This window comes from Grampus griseus, assembly GCF_964374135.1.
Source record: "Grampus griseus genome assembly, chromosome: 7".
Classification (NCBI taxonomy): Eukaryota; Metazoa; Chordata; class Mammalia; order Artiodactyla; family Delphinidae; genus Grampus; species Grampus griseus.
Window position 1 is genome coordinate 77477333 of NC_139001.1, and position 17595 is coordinate 77494927.

General features: G+C 34.3%; 1 protein-coding gene across 5 annotated transcripts in view; it reads left to right on the forward strand.

Annotated features, from left to right (window-relative positions):
- The window catches only part of PRPF40A (pre-mRNA processing factor 40 homolog A), a 55710-nt gene extending 38115 nt beyond the window's left edge, over nucleotides 1-17595 (forward strand). For 3 of the 5 annotated variants that reach the window (XM_082657986.1, XM_082657982.1, XM_082657984.1), the window contains 16 exons: nucleotides 222-330; nucleotides 825-889; nucleotides 1252-1416; nucleotides 2462-2570; nucleotides 3432-3582; nucleotides 4561-4694; nucleotides 9301-9415; nucleotides 9572-9675; nucleotides 9808-9924; nucleotides 10251-10388; nucleotides 10600-10695; nucleotides 13020-13106; nucleotides 13193-13289; nucleotides 13373-13434; nucleotides 14078-14209; nucleotides 15577-17595. In XM_082657986.1, the coding sequence (XP_082514112.1) occupies nucleotides 222-330; nucleotides 825-889; nucleotides 1252-1416; nucleotides 2462-2570; nucleotides 3432-3582; nucleotides 4561-4694; nucleotides 9301-9415; nucleotides 9572-9675; nucleotides 9808-9924; nucleotides 10251-10388; nucleotides 10600-10695; nucleotides 13020-13106; nucleotides 13193-13289; nucleotides 13373-13434; nucleotides 14078-14209; nucleotides 15577-15669 (1774 nt within the window). In that variant the 3' untranslated portion in view covers nucleotides 15670-17595. The remainder of the gene's footprint in view (nucleotides 1-221; nucleotides 331-824; nucleotides 890-1251; nucleotides 1417-2461; nucleotides 2571-3431; nucleotides 3583-4560; nucleotides 4695-9300; nucleotides 9416-9571; nucleotides 9676-9807; nucleotides 9925-10250; nucleotides 10389-10599; nucleotides 10696-13019; nucleotides 13107-13192; nucleotides 13290-13372; nucleotides 13435-14077; nucleotides 14210-15576) is intronic. The other 2 variants (XM_082657983.1, XM_082657985.1) reach the window with 1 other exon arrangement.

Consider the following 17595-nt stretch of genomic DNA (forward strand, 5'->3'; position numbering starts at 1 on the left):
TGTACAAGGTCTTAATAACCAAATGTTAGAGGAAAAAACTATATAGTACTTTTATTTCTTTATGTTGCATTAAATGTGTCTCATGGAGACTTTATTCTAAACTTGTCAAATAAGTTTATTTGTTTACCTCAACAGCAAACAAATAATAATAAAATATTATTTTCCTAAATGAAGCAAGTGTTTATTTAAATTGTAAATACAGTGTATAAATTTCTCTCTAGTTTTACTCCCAAAAAGGAGGAGGAAGAAAGCCAACCAGCAAAAAAAACATATACTTGGAATACAAAGGAGGAAGCAAAGCAAGCATTTAAAGAATTATTGAAGGAAAAGGTATTTATAATAGAGATTTTTATTTTAAGTATCTAATAAATGAAATTATCCTTCAGTGCAGTTTGTACCTTGATGCTTTTATTAAAAATACTAATCTTATAAACGGCTGTGACTGAAAATTAGCTAAAGTTGTCTTTTTTCTCTTTTTAACTTTGAGAAACTGACTTTCAACCAAAAAGAATGTGTAAGGTACTACACAGCACATTCCACCTCAGTATTTAATATAAGGTTTTTTATTCATAAAAATTGTTCTGTCTTCTAATCAATAGTCTGAGAAAGAAGTATTCATGGTCTGTTTAAATTTCAGTTGTTCTTTTTAGTCTATAGATACATTACACAGATTTGCTTGCTTCAATGAATTATTTTTTAGACCTTTTTTCAAACTCCTGCAAAGGGAAGTGATTGATGTTTGCAGTGAGTATTATACTTTGTTCCCTGTTGTATGACTTACTATATTTGTGTGAAATTTTAACTTTTCATTAAATGATTTTCAGCGGGTACCATCTAATGCTTCATGGGAGCAAGCTATGAAAATGATCATTAATGATCCACGATACAGGTAACAGTTTGTTTTTTTAATTTACTTTCCACCTTGAGCAAACTAAGCCTAGAAAATTTAAATTATGTAAAATAATACAACTTTTCACTCCATGGTCTGCTGTTATTTTGGATACCAATAATTGAGTTGCTTTATGTCTGATAAGAACCAAAAAAGTTAAAAGGCTTGTCATATAGTCTGGGCACCCTGCTATAGATGTTAGAATTATTTTTAAAGTAGAAATTATTTTCTGTAATTATTTGCTATCTTTAATAACTTACTGACATTTTCTTAATTTGTGAATGAAATTTATTGTTTTTTCAAAGCACTAACACTTGATCATCTTACGTTCATTTACTCTTATATGATATTTTTCTATTTAGTGCTTTAGCAAAGTTGAGTGAAAAAAAGCAGGCCTTTAATGCTTATAAAGTCCAGACAGAGAAAGAAGAAAAAGAAGAAGCAAGATCCAAATACAAAGAGGCTAAGGAATCCTTTCAGCGTTTTCTTGAAAATCATGAAAAAATGACTTCCACAACTAGATACAAGTAAGATTTTTACTGATCATGGTATATGTTTACTGTACTGTTTCTGTGTCAGACTTTTTACCAAGTACAGTAACTGATTCAGATGTTCATTAAAGCTAAATGATTGTGAATGTGACAGTTTCATAAGGTAAAAGATAAATCAGTAGTTAAATGTGGAATTCATAGACTTACTGAGTTTTTAATTAGGGACTGCAATAAAAAAGGGAGAAAGACTTTATTTCATAATGAAAGCTTGACTCCTTTCTCCTTAATATAAGAATTCAAGATGCAAGTTGGGGGAGAGATAGGGGAATATATGTTTATGTATTGCTGACTCACTTTGTTTTACAGCAGAAACTAATACATCATTGTAAAGCAATTATACTCCAAAACAGATGTTAAAAAAAAAAAAAGAATTCAGATTTTTTTGTATTTGTGGAATAGAAATAGGCTATTTTCATTATGTATATAGCATTTTTGAAAATTTACATTTATATAGCATTCTTCTTTTTGGAGTGCTTTGTTATTTAAAATTGTAATTCATTATTAACATCTTTGCAATAAGCTGTTACGTTCATTTTCCCTATGTGTTTTCTTATTTTCCCCACTTTTCCAGAAAAGCCTTAGTGAAGAACTCTTCCATTTCTTTCAATAGTCCTATTTTATCTGTTAACTAAATTTCTTACAGTTATTGAAGTCTGTAATTTAGTTCCATGGGCGGTTTGTCGCTACCCTGAGAAGTACAGGTAGTCTTAACTACAAAACATTGCTCAATTGGAATTATCTCCTCTATCTCTAAAGGAGAAAACAAGGCCTAAGCTGTTTTGTTCTTTTTCTTAATTATCCAAAAGTTTTCTTTTTTTTTTTTGAACCAGTGAAACCACATCTTGTTTATTTGAAACAAAATTAACAAAATTTATACAAAAGTTTTCTTTTATAATACAATCATGGACTTAAGAGTGGAAAAGAGTGTTCATTTGGTGGTATTAAATTTAGAATAAAATTAAAATGGTTTAAAATTTTTATGGTATAGTATAGAGTAACATTTAATCTTTTTAACAAACAGAAAAGCAGAGCAAATGTTTGGAGAGATGGAAGTCTGGAATGCAATATCAGAACGTGATCGTCTTGAAATCTATGAAGATGTTTTATTCTTTCTTTCAAAAAAAGAAAAGGTATTATTCACTCTTACTGGTGTTTATTGATAAAACAAGATTTTCTTCATCCTGTTTAGGAGTTACTTTATAACATGTTCATTTTTGTTGGTTTATTTAGTTTATATGGTGCAACAGATCTATTTATTAGAAGTTACATTTAAAAATAGCTCCTATAATAATAAGTACTGATGTGAACATAGTAGGTAGAGATTTGTGCAGCTGATACTTAGGTTGTCATTAATTGGCTGTCTTATGCCCACTTTGAAAAATACTTATTTTTAGCTTGTTGGTTTGAAAAAATGCTCAGTGTTTTTGCTTATAAGGCATTTATTTATGATTATTTTACAAGAACAGCAGTAATGTGTAATTATTACCATTAAAATGTATTTGTAGGATAGTGTTTTAAAACACTAAAATACTATGCTACAAATACATTTAGTTTTGCTCATTTCTGTTTTGTTATGCACTAAGTTGTATGCTGTCCAATCTTCCAAGAGACTTACAGAAATGTAAGTAGTATTGACAAAAATTTGAACATAGCTGAAAGTGGTTGAACACATTATCATTTACCTGTTGTGTGATTTGTAACTTTCGTTTGGACGGTGTCTACAATGCATAGTTGTGGGAGGAGAGATTTTGCAAGGGGGTGAGGGAGGTGGGATTCCAGCTTTAGACGAGAGGTTAAAAAAAAATTTTGAAGGTAAGAGCCAAGCAGTTAGGCAAGAGCACTGGAAAGGTAAAGAGTGTTGATATTTAAAGTAAATGGGTAACATTTGCAATTTGGACATCAGTTAGAATGTGAAGAAACCTTCACTAATTACAGTTTATATGTCATACTTTATTTGAAATTCAAAACATATATTCATATTTTTGATTTAGGAACAAGCAAAGCAGTTGCGAAAGAGAAATTGGGAAGCCTTAAAAAACATACTTGACAACATGGCTAACGTGACATACTCTACTACTTGGTCTGAAGCCCAGCAGTATCTGATGGATAATCCAACTTTTGCAGAAGATGAAGAATTACAGAGTAAGAATGATGACTAAGTGGAAGGAACAGTTTTTTAAAAGTTGTCCAGCAGCGAAGAATGGTCACTTTTTTTATGCAATCACTAACTGAATTTTACATAATTGTTTGTCCATCCCTGAAAAGCTGTTTTGTTTGTTTCCAAATAGGATATTTCTTTCTAATTGAGTTTTGTGATTCAGGACAAAATATTTCCCCCAAAATCTGAAGTTAGCTTTATCAGGTATTCTTCAAATGTTTATTAGGTAAAGCCTGAAATTGTCCCTTGCCATTTATATGTGACTTAGTGGGAACCAAATTAATAACCACATTTTACTCATGCTGTCCTCTCGAGGTAATGACTTTAGAGATTTGCTTGCAAAAGGCAAAAAATGGATTAGCATTACTTTACAGTAAGCTTCCCCACGTTCTGTCTTTTTCTGATCTACCTAGTTGCTTTTTAAATTACAGCTTTCTTGATTATCCTTTTGAATACCATACTTCAGTAAGTTTGAGGGAGGGCCTAGAATTCTGTACTTTGAAAAACTCCTTGGGTAATTCTGATATTGCTGACAAATTTATCACAGCAGTTTTATTTTCGTTTTATTACTTGTGTCATATGTGTTTTCTCTGTTTCATCCTCGGATTCGGGGGCTATGATTTAATGAGGTCTTTTTGAAATTTTTCATATGGGAATTCCCTGGCGGTCCAGTGGTTAGGACTCCGCACTTCCACTGCAGGGGGCGCAACAGGTTTGATCCCTGGATCGGGGAACTGAGATCCCACAAGCCGCACACCGTGGCCCAAAAAAAAAAAAAAAAGTTATAAATAAATTTTCCTTGAACACTTCCTATTTAGATAATTAGAAGTCATATTTGAGTTTAAATATAAATATTTTGGTAAAACGAATTTGAACTTTGTAGGGAGTTAATGCAAATAAGTAAACTGCTTTCTTTACTGATATTTGACGTTTTAATTTTTTTTAACTGAAAAAAATTCTAGACATGGATAAAGAAGATGCGTTAATTTGCTTTGAAGAACACATTCGGGCTTTAGAAAAGGAAGAAGAAGAAGAAAAACAGAAGAGTTTGCTTCGGGAAAGGCGACGACAGCGTAAAAACAGAGAATCTTTTCAGGTAATTTTAAAAGCTCTGTTTTCTAGCTTAATTGTATAATATGGTTAAAGACCTGTAATAGTGATGTAAACAATTTTGAGAATCTTGATCTCAGATCATTAACTTGGGCTTTTGCAGAGGATCCATACAAATTTAACTCTTAAGTTCTATATTTAGTTATGAATCCACTTAAGGAGAGTAGCTATTTCAGGCTAGGGGAACATGGAAGGCTATAGCAGATTTGGTATTTAAAGTGAGCACTGATAGATAAGGTTTCACTTGGGAAAGAGGAATAGATATCATGAGGGGGGACTGAAAATAAAATGTGTGATGAGTTATTAGTACTAATTGATTTTTAGGTTCTAGAGAATGGTTTTGAGGATGGGCCATAATTTTTAAACACTATACAGAGGAGCTAAAATTACATGTTCTTTATATAGGCCAGTGGCTTATTTTGACCTCCAAGTATCACTTTTAGTCTCTCAGTAATGGAGCCTATCACAGAGCAATGAATTTTTGCATTTTATATTTCACCAAATTTCCATTTCAATAATAATTATAATAGCAGTTAGCATTATTGCTTATTGCTGTGCATTTAAAATTTATAACCTCTTTTTATGATAGCCTTATTTTATGATAGTAGGTACTATTTTTGTTATGTCCATTTATATAGGTAAGGAAATGGGCTTAGAGAGATGAAGTGACTTGCCCAAATTCAGCTACTGAGTAGTGGAGCCAGACTTTGAATCTATGCTGTGTTTTAATTACTGGGTCTCTTTCATTAAACACTGTATTAGGGTAAGTGCTAAATTACAGTGACTTAAATAAGAGGTTTTATTTCTTGAAAGAACAGTTGTTTTGGTTTAGGGTAGAGCACATTGTCATCTCCTAAGGCAGTGGTTCTCAAAACTTAGCATGTATCAGAATCACTTAGAGGGCTTTTAGAAAACTCCCCATGGTGCCAAAGATCATTAATCATCTTAAATGCCATAGCCAATAGCATTATTGCAGTCTTCATTCCATAAAAACGTAACATTTACTACTCTCTGTGGTTTCCTCTTAGTGGTTTCCCAAAGGATCATTCGGAGTATTGTTAAAACCAGGGACTGTTGAGCCTCACCCCCAGAATTTGATTCAGTAGGTCTCTTTTAAGTTTTGAATATACGTTTTAAAGGAGGTATAGTAGCAGAGGAAAATTACTGAGCTGAATATCTGAAGCAAAACATGCTAATACCAGTTATATCAATAGTAATCAGAAACGATGCCAGACACATAAAAGCCATATTTTAGGCTTAGCAAAAGATGCTTGTGGCCTTTATATTAGGATTTCTGACCCACGTTCTCCAGTTTCAGTATTGACATTATACTTTCTCTTATATTTTCTGTGACCCAGATTTCCTTATTTTTGTTATATTTTATCTTATAGTTCTCCTTATTTTAAACCATTGCAAAAGCTTCATAAGAGATATTAAAGCTAAGTGGTTGCAGAAGAGTATAATCAACCTCGTGAAAATCTGTTCTCCCCTTCCTAGGCACATGGCTCCTTAGTTAAAATCTAAGTTTTCTAGCCTCGTTTATAGCTACTTGTGGTAACGTGACTGAATTTTCAGCTGAATGTGAAGGAGACGAGTAGAACTCCAGCATCATTTTTTAATTAATTAATTTTTTAAATTTTTTGGCTGCATTGGGTCTTTGTTGCTGTGCACAGGCTTTCTCTAGTTGCGACAAGTGGGGGCTACTCTTCGTGCGGTGCACGGGCTTCTTATTGCGGTGGCTTCTCTTATCGCGGAGCACGGGCTCTAGGCGCGTGGGCTTCAGTAGTTGTGGCACGTGGGCTCAGTAGTTGTGGTGCACGGGCTTAGTTGCTCCGCGGCATGTGGAGTCTTCCCAGACCAGGGCTTGAACCCGTGTACCCTGCATTGGCAGGCGGATTCTTAACCACTGGACCACCAGGGATGTCCCACATCATTGGTTTTTAAAAGAACTACCATTTCAACTTCTTCCAAGCTGAAATGTGGTCATGGGGATAACATACCCTAATCATGCAGAGAAAGCTAATGGCCTCGGGCAGTTCTCTAAGTATGGGCCAGCATGTCACTGTCTCTTGGAAACTTATTAGAAAGGCAAACTCTTAGAACCCCACTGAGACCTAATGAATCAAATTGGGACGGGGAGGGGGACTACAATCTGTGGTTTTGTTTTTACCATTTCTTCACATGATTCATTGAGATACCACCTAAGGTAATTTACCAAAAGTGGCAAATGTTGAGATTCTTTATGAAATAAGACTGAAAGAACTATAGTTAGATGTGACATTTAAGGTCAGTGACTGTCGACATCTAGGGGAAGTTAAAGAGTTGCCAAATAGTTTAAAGGTAAATAGAGGCAAAATCAGACCTTTCTCTGATGTTTTGATAAGACAGTTCAAGAGTACTTTCAGGGTTAAGAGTGTGGCTTTTCTTTGGTAAGAGAGAACCAGTCAAGAAGGAGAGAATGGGGCTTCCCTGGTGGCGCAGTGGTTGAGAGTCCGCCTGCAGATGCAGGGGACACGGGATCGTGCCCCAGTCCAGGAAGATCCCACATGCTGTGGAGCGGCTGGGCCTGTGAGCCATGGCCGCTGAGCCTGCACGTCCGGAGCCTGTGCTCCGCAACGGGAGAGGCCACAACAGTGAGAGGCCCGCGTACTGCAAAAAAAAAAAAAAAAAAAAAAAGGGAGAGGATGAAGAAAGAATTGAAGGATAGGGGTATTCTGTTATTAAATAAAATCTTTGAAGGTTTATTCAAGCATATGTGAGTAGTTACATTATGAACCTTATATGAGGAGACAAAAAGAAGGAAGATGAGGGAAAAGACGTATTATTGAGTTGGCCTGAGGCAGTGAGTGGTGTTCAACTAGTGCTTTTGTTGATGGTCATGATTTGGGGAGAAGTTGCTACTAGCATCTAGTTGGGTAGAGACCAGAGGTATTGTTGAACATCATCCAATGTACAGGACCAACCCCCCCCCAAAACAAAACAAAAAAGTTTACGAGCTCCAAGATGTCATTAGTGCCAACGTTGGGAGCCTTCTCCTCTAAGGGAAGGAGAAATAACCAGCCTCAGCCATCTTTGAAGCAACTTGGTTTCCATCTTCTCCTCCCCTTCCCAAGGTGGGGTTAGTAAATAAAAGAGAGAAAGAGCCATACAGTTTTAGCATAATGGTTTTCAAACCTGAATTCACATAAAACTTACCTGGTGAGTTTTAAGAAATAAATTACAAATATCTTTATTTTAATTCATATTTTCTTTAAAAAAATCTCAGGTGATTTCTAATTTTCATTCAAGTTAGGAGATTCACTACTGAAATGGATTCAGTGTCGAAATTCTATGACTTTATCAGCAACCTAGAAGTGAAACAAATACTAGCAAAGCAGGTATGATGAAGTAGATTTTAAGATCCTAGAGAGCATCATTGAAGATGGTTTCTAGGCTGTTTTAGGGACTCAAAAGGGAGTAGGTGAAGAACCTTGGTTATCACACAGCAGGGGTGGGTTGAGCTCCCATTTATGTTGAAGGGTAAGGACGAAAGGATAGAAATTAAGTTTGAGGAATAAATTTTGGAAATAGAGACTGAATTGACATGCTTATTCCTATTTGGAGAGATGGTATTATACATGTCTGGTGTCATTCAGGACAGTGCTACCCAATAAAAATTTGTATGCCACATACATGATTTTAATTTCTTACTAATTTTAGTAACCTTTTATTTCACCCAATATATCTAAAACATTGTCTTTTAACAGGCAACCAATATATTTTTATTTATTTATTTTGGTAATAAACCTTCAAAATCATTGTGTGTTATATACTGCTGGCGTTGAACAGTGCAGGTATAAGAATTTTAGGAGTAGAATTTGGCCCCTAATTTAGGGACATTTATAGAATTAAAACTCCCTAAGGATTTCAGGATATAGGAAATGTGGAAATTGCTGAGTACTAAAGTCCCACTATGTTGCCCTGAAAGTTGGCAAATAGTAAAAAAAAATGGATAAAGTGAGCATATAAAAATTTAAGTTGTAACAGTAATATGGAAGAAAGGAAATAGGTTTTAAAATAAGACATGGGGGTTGAGTCCTAGTTCCCCATACTATATGTATGTTGCTTTAGTAAAATTGTATATCTTCCTCTTAGAAAAGAAAATTAAATTAAAAAATCCTCAGAACACATTAGGCGTTATGTTTAAAAACAAAAAGTATATTTTGCAGTAAATGTGCATGCACATTCTTTAGCCTCATCATTTGAGATAACATCCAGTGTTTTGACTTTATTTGTATATGTTATTTGCAAACTGGAAATGATGATCTATCTTAAGGGACAGTAAACTGAAGCCTGGAAAGGTAATGTAGCTTTTCAACAGTCCTTTTCTCTGAAGTCCAAAATAGTTTTTTGCCTAAAAGCTGATTTTACTTTCATCAAAAGAGCAAATATGCTTTGCACCTAAACATATTTGTGATAACATTGGCAGAAGAGTTTTAAATATAGCTGTTTTTAACATGTATCTTCGTTCATGTTATACCAATATTTCTAAAGTCCTTAAAGATGGCTTTTCAATATATAATGGGTTCGTTGTTGTTCTCCCCTTACCCCAGATATTTTTAGATGAACTGCATGAACATGGACAACTGCATTCTATGTCATCTTGGATGGAATTGTATCCAACAATTAGTTCTGACATTAGATTCACTAATATGCTTGGTCAGCCGGGTGAGATTCTTCTCTTTCCTAATTTGTAGTTATGATAGTTGGAATGGGCCAGAGGGAAAGATGGTTGTGTTGGGGCATGGGGGGTGCTTTCTTTTGTTTTATAAACAAAAAAGTAATTGCAGCTCTTTGATTAGAGCTAGCTTTTGACTTCTTTAGTTTTTTCATTAGGATCAACTGCACTTGACCTTTTCAAGTTTTATGTTGAGGATCTTAAAGCACGTTATCATGATGAGAAGAAGATAATAAAAGACATTCTAAAGGTAAATAGTATATACTTGGTATTATTAACTAGTATACTTGCTGTTAACTGTTAATCCGTGCCATATATTTTAAAGTGATACTGTGTTCCTTTGATTAGTATTATTAATATTAACAAGATTTCTGTTTTTTAGGATAAAGGATTTGTAGTTGAAGTAAATACTACTTTTGAAGACTTTGTGGCAATAATCAGTTCGACTAAAAGATCAACCACATTAGATGCAGGAAATATTAAGTTGGCTTTCAATAGTGTAAGTTATCATCTTTACTGTTATGAACAACTAGATTAGTAGTATAGTTTTTAATACATTTGGCCAAAAATACTTAAGTTGTATGTAAGCTACTGAAATAAGGGAATAGGAATAGTATTTTACAGAGTAGTGGACACTCTTCCAGGGTGAGGTAACAGAATATAATGTACTTAGATGATGGCTGATGGTAAGCTTCCTTTCCTAAAAATAATTGGCTCTCTAACTTACAGATGATAGGAGAATACTTAAATTAATTATAATGAATTATTTCAGTTAACACAGATTATATTATACTATTATAACTGATTAAATATGTTTTCTAAAAGTTACTAGAAAAGGCAGAAGCCCGTGAACGCGAAAGAGAAAAAGAGGAGGCTCGGAAGATGAAACGAAAAGAATCTGCATTTAAGAGTATGTTGAAACAAGCTACTCCTCCAATAGAATTGGATGCTGTCTGGGAAGATGTATGTATACTTGTAAATTTTTTCCTTTACAACTGAAGATAAAAATTTTTTAATTCTTTCTCATAGCCACAGAGATAACTAGAGGAAAGGAAATAAACACTTTGAGGGGGCTGGGCTGTCACAGTTTTCACTTGCTGCTATGATTCCTTTTAGTCATATTGGTATACTCTTCTCAGTATTCATATATTGATTCCATATCTGAATTTTTCAGATCCGGGAGAGATTTGTAAAAGAGCCAGCATTTGAGGATATAACTCTAGAGTCTGAAAGAAAACGAATATTTAAAGATTTTATGCATGTGCTTGAGGTAATTTTAGTTTTATCGTAAGTGGCTGAAATATTACAAAATACATTAAATTTTTTTAAAAATTGAAGAATTTAGAATGATCAAAGTACGTTTTTTAAATTATACTTTTAAGTAATTTTATACAAATGTACTTACTACCTGGGATGATTAGGGAATGGTTTATTCTATAGAAATTGCTTTTAATTGAAACAAACTAAGCTTGCATGGGAATTTAAAGATCTGTTTAGTGGACACTTTTCATATTTGTTTCATACTTATACAGTGTTACAGAAATTCATCAATTTAGCAGTCAAATGGGGTGACTTAGTAAACCTAAAAAGAAATCAGAATCTTGTAAAACAGATAGAAAACAGCTTTTAAGCACATTTCAGATATTATACTACATTAGATGTGTTGGAAGCGCAGAGATGTTCTGAAAAATAATGGAATAAGGTAGTAAGTTTTTGTTAAAATAATAAGTAATGATAAAATTGCAGTTATTCCACTAGCTGAATTAAGGGTATTTTGATGAAGATTTCAGATGGGCACTTGGAGATAGTAAATATGCTAAATTGATCAATAATTTTTGAATAGTAGTATTTGCTGCCTATATGGGCCAGGCACTGTTCTAATTGTTTTACAGATATTTCATATATGAGCTTAATCCTCATAACAACCCTATGAAGTTACAGATGAGCAAAATTGAGGCAAAGAGAAAAAGTAATTTGCATGGAAGGGATTCCAACATAGGCTTTTGATTCCAGGGCCAGTGCTTTTAACAAATAAGCTGTGCTATCAGTTATAGACAAACCAATACGTTACAGCAAGCCAACGTTAGCACATACTTAATATTATAGTGCTGCCGATGGTCATTGGGCATAGCAGGTCACTTAATTGACTGTTGCATTGCATTTATTGTTCTTGATGAATATCATTGTTGACAACAGTTTGCTCTGTTAACATGTCGCACATGTACCATATATTGTTTCCCAGCTGCCTCTAGATTTAGTGCTGTTGACCTATAGATCTTTTCTACTCAAAGTGTGTTTCAGACCAGCAGCATCTGTTTTACCTGGAAACTTGTTAGAAATACAGAACCTCAGGCCCCATCGGCAGAAATCCTGTATCAGAATTACCATTTTAACAAGATTCTCGAGCACTAGAATGTACATTTAATTTTGATAAGCTCTGCTCTAGGTAGTGTCTTAACATTTTCCCCCAATTCAGGAATCTCCAACAAGATTCTTTCATGATCTGTGCTGGGGGGTATTAGTGGTGAGGTCATAAATGGAGCAAAATGATGGCAGCATAGGGAAAAGCTGAACATATCAGAATAGGACTTGGACCCCAATAATGTGGGCCTTGAAGTAGAAAAGGAAGAAGAGTTAACATTCAGTGACATAAAGAAAGAATGAGGATTGCCCTCGTGGTCCTTTGGTTAAGGCTCTGCACTTCCACTGCAGGGGGCGCCAGTTTGATCCTTGGTCAGGGAACAATTAATCAGTCAATCGAGAGAGAGAGAGAGAGAGAGAGAGAGAGAGAGAGAGAGAGAGAGAAACAGAGAGAGAGAGAGAGAGAAACAGAGAGAGAGAGAAACAGAGAGAGACAGAGACAGAGAGAGACAGAGACAGAATCCCTGAACCAGATTTTCTGTTTCCACTTACTCGTAAACTGAAGCAGAATTTATTTTCAAAGGCTTAGATATGTTTGGGGGCAAGGAGTTTTTACTGCAGCGTTTTTCCTTCCCTACTAGCCTCATAATTATTTTAGTGACAGAGTTAATCCACAGAGACAACATTTCCTTTTCTGATTTCATGTGTAGTTAGATTGCCTTTGGATATCTTAAGCTTGGCTAGGAAGGGAATGCTCCTTGGGTGAAAAGAGCTGATTTTGCATTTAATTTCTGAGACCAACCTCCTTTATGGATGATTCTGAGGTAGTTCTTTATTTCAGTGCTGAGCCACGTTCATCAGAAAAGCCACGTATGAATAACATTTTGTTGTTTTTGAAAGTAGTGTAACTATTCTGCAGATTATACCTTTATGGAGGGTATCAATTGTCCCTACTGTACCCACACCATTCTCATTGCTAAAAAAAAGTATTTTATTAATACTTTTGAACGTTGTGTTTAGATGTCCAAATGAGTGGGTACAGGATAGTTAAAATGTTCTCTTCTGTTCCTTGTTAAGTAACTCTTTGCACCATTTCAAGGGGGGAGTACATCCTAAATACGCAAAATGAATGCAGTTTTACTCTAAGAACCTATTTGTAAAGCTTTTAAAAATTCTCCATGATGTACTCTCTAAAGTGTGAACTTCTGAAATTTTTTTCTTTTGCCCCTGTAGCATGAATGTCAACATCATCATTCAAAGAATAAGAAACACTCTAAGAAATCTAAAAAACATCACAGGAAACGCTCCCGCTCTCGATCAGTAAGGAAGTTTATTAAAAATGGCACCATAAGTGTATTGAAATATTTGTTAGCAGCATTATGAATGAAATTATTTGTATTGTGTAGGGATCAGATTCAGATGATGATGACAGCCATTCAAAGAAAAAAAGACAGCGATCAGAGTCTCGTTCTGCTTCAGAACATTCTTCTAGTGCTGAATCTGGTAAACATATCTTTTAACTTGATTAAAATCATTGACACTTGGATGTCCTCAAATTCTGACACTTTTCTTTTTGTGCTGCTTAGAGAGAAGTTATAAGAAATCAAAAAAACATAAGAAGAAAAGCAAGAAGAGAAGACATAAATCTGTAAGCAAACTCTTAATTTTTACACTGTACCTAGGCTTTTGCCCTTCACTTTCTCAGTGGCAGTAGAAATTTCTGTCTAGTCCGATGCAGTCAACAGAGTTTAGGTATGTACCTAAACTCAAGAGTTTCATAGTTGTTGTTCACCTTAATCTTTCATTAAAATCTTTTGGTGAACTTTGAAAAAAAATAACACAGTGTTAAGACTTCCACTCTGGTTTTTTATAGTAATCTTACAGAAAGACCCAAGGGTGTGTGATTGTATATATATATATATTGAGCTGTTGTTGAGAACCACAAGTTTAAATGTTTAAACTTTTTCCTTTACCTTCAGCTCTTAATCTTAGGTACACATCAAGATACACCTAATCTTAGTGATGAAGGCACACTTAATTTAGTGACGCTCTTTTAGTGGTATTTTACCCTATCAGAATGTCATCTTTCCCATAGGAAAGACCAACTTCATCTCATGAATCTTGGGAATGTTTTAAATTCCTTGAGGTTATCGATTCAGATTCCACCACTCTAGGAACACATACATACTCTGTTATATGTGGGTGTTCTTAAATATTACCTATATAGGGACTTTTTTCTAATGGAATGGTTTCTTTATCAAAATGCTGACACTGTTTTTTTATTTACACAGGACTCTCCAGAGTCAGATGCTGAACGGGAGAAGGATAAAAAAGAAAAAGACCGGGAAAGCGAAAAAGACAGAACTAGACAAAGATCAGAGTCAAAACACAAATCACCTAAGAAAAAGACTGGAAAGGATTCTGTAAGTATTTAGAATCCTTTCATCTCTGCATTTTCATAGTACAAAAATGTCAGCTACTTTTCACACACAGTTTTCTAACGTATATGATCATGAATGACCCAAGTTAAGCATCCTAAATTTTATATTCCTTAAAAAAATAACATAGCATTCTCTAACAGTTGTTTAACCCACTAAGAAAGGATATATTCTTCTGCTTTGTACATTCTCACAAAGAAATACCAATGGACATTGTCTACCTAATTTTAGAATATAAACTTTAAGAGATTCAAATCAGGTTTTCCCTCCACCATATCCACAGTTGTCATTGTTACTAAATCCAGTTTCAAAAGGTAGCTTTCCAGCAGCTTTTAATCATTGGGAGGGAAGAGTTGAGGGCAAGTAGATAGGAGGATACAATAAGCCAGATCTAATGTTTTATTATCAAATTACATAATTAGTTTTCAGTTTCCCCTGTATGTGTGTTTGTGTATGTATGCCAGAGCACAGTAACACAAGCCTTCTTCACCTTGCCGTTCGTTCCACAAATGCTGTGGGCTTAGCAAGTATAATGCCTGTGAGTTACCAATTGAGAGTTTAAATTGTGTAGGTAAGCCCTGGTCTCCCTCTGGATATTCTCATTCAGTGGGAATAGGGTGGAGGGTTTTTTTTGTTCTTGTTTTGTTTTTAAAGCTGCACTGGTGAGTCTGATGCACATCCTTGGTGAGGAATGATGATTTCCTCTATACTTACTTAGCAACTTAACAGTTTCTTCTTCACAGTAGGTTAAATGAAATCCCTGAAGGGGGAAAGAAGATAGGTGAAAAATCTACTTTTGAAAAGTTGCTTCTCACAGTTGTTTTGGTTTTTTTGTCTGTTTTAAATTTTTTCCAGCCAAACTATTGTCCTCATAAATCTGGAATGTTTCTTTATCTGGGTGCAATAGTATGCTTAAAGCTTGATACTTTTATGTAATATAAAACACGTATAGGACAACCTAGAATCGGAAAAAATAGCAAGGAATATAATACTTAGGAAATGAACACCCAGCTTCCATTAAATGGAAACAAGGTGTTTCATATTCAGTTGTATTAAGAGGAAGAAAAACTGGTACTTACTATTCCCCCGATCTACATATTAATGTAAACTGAAAGTAAACACCATATAAAAGTCTCATTCTAAGTTAAGTGTCTCCCCTAATGTAACCAAGGAGTACTTAGTTAACAACCCATTGGTAGGCTTTTAGGAAAGAGATCAGTCTTCATACCCTATGATGCATTTGTTTTTGTGGAAAAGAATCCACATAGATGTGGATTCTTTTTTCAAAGGTTCATTACTACTTAACCTTTTGAGTCCTGACACAAATATAATTGTATTCGTTGTCTTTTCAGGGTAATTGGGATACTTCTGGCAGTGAACTGAGTGAAGGGGAATTGGAAAAGCGTAGAAGGACCCTTTTGGAGCAACTGGATGATGATCAATAAATTATACCAAATATGTTTACAGTATGATTTAAAGTCTAATTCAGACCAGGGATTCTATTTTAAGTTCAATTGAAATAACACTGGGTTTTAATTATATCACAGAAAAAAAAGTGCATTTAAGTATTGTTATTGTGGACTTTATAAAAAGCAAAGGAAATTGAAAATAACTTTTGATTCTGTATCAAGAATCATATTTTCATACAGTCATAACTGTCTTTCTGTGACCCTTTCATAGGGCACTGCAGAATGGATTAAAGGTGGCAATTTACTGATAACTGCAGGTGTCTCTACTTTGTTCTAAAGTCTAAGTCATGAGGTGATTTGATTTACTTTATAGAAGTTGGATTTTGAAGATATAATGAAAATTTTTTAATATCTAGTAGTACAAAAAAAGCACCAGCAACTGATAAAACTGCTTTTTTGTGCACTATCCAACTGGTTGAAGCCGATATGATCTTTTAAGGTGAACTCAGACATAGGTGTTCTTAATGGAAACCTGGTAGACCCTTAACTATAGTGGTGCTATTGAGCACTACTATAATAAAGCCACCATTATTTTTTATGAAACATCTAAATACATTTTAAAAAGGCTATTGTGAGGGCATTATTTTGAGGTGATGTTTAAAAAGTTAACATCAAATCAAATTGTAAATTAGCTTAAATATATTGCCTTAAGGACCTACTAAAGAATGTGCCACCAAACTTTAAGTGATGGTTGCAATATCCTTGTCTAAAACAAATCAATGTTGACTTAAACGATTTCTTTAACAGTTGTCTTTTTTTTTTTTTTAAATCCGATCTTTCTCTTGCTTTTTTTCATTGAGGAAGTCTTTTACCTTCCCTCCTCACTGAGAAGTACTGACTTCGTGGTACACATTCTGAAGCATTTCTGATTTGAATATTTTTGTACATTTTTATCAATTATTAAATCTTCTCTTCTAGTGTGTACTAGTATTTATTTCTACTTAAACTGCTCAGCTGTAAAAAATTGTATGATCCTTTAAGGGTTAAGATACTAAAATCCCTGAAATTTTGCTTTAGCTAACCCACACAGCTAAGTTACTTTCCTTTTTTAATATTTAAGAATATTATAAATCAGTGCATTTGAGACCCCTGTATTTGTTTTTGATCTGTGAATTTCCTACAGAATACTCTAAGAAAGGCAATGGTTTGAAGTTTAGAATACTCTTTACATGCTAACTTTTGAAGGTTGGTAATGTAATTTATACTATTTTCCTTCAGTGCAGGAGATTTTTTTAAGTAAATAAATTATAGCACATAGTCTTTGGTATTATCTTAGGTATTTTTTTATTTTGGACACTTTGGGCAATCCTGTTTCAGGTTGGGATTCAGAAGAACAAAAAGTTTATTTTTCCTTCACCATCCTAATTTAAAAGTGGGACTGACCAGGATGACTCTTTTTCCATCCCTGCCCGCTTTGTTTCAATTAATCTAGCATCCACTATTGAAAGGCTCAAGGCAGGTTGGTGGGCGGGGCAGGGAGGGGGCCCTGAACTTTTCTCGCTGCCAAGTCATTTTTCTGTTGTGAAATATGACATGACTTTGTAGAAAGTGAGAGTGACTATCTTTAGAAAATGTGAAGTAACCAATTGCTTGCTTGAGGTTAGTCTCCTATTGTATATTAGAACCAAAACATATAACAACAGCTTTGGCAACAGGCAAGTTGCCTAGACTTAATTTTCAGAGGTCCCTTCGTAATGATAGTTAATATTGCTAATCATGTCAGACACTTGACATGGAAGTCAGAGTAAAATCTGCATATGATATTGGCAGAAATACTAGTGATGTTTCACAAGAGAATGTAGAATCTAAAACTTTTAATTACTTCCATGAATGATGATTTTTTTAAGTACAACTTTAAAGTTTTGATTTTTCTATTTAAATAAAAAGCTATTGATGTGGTTT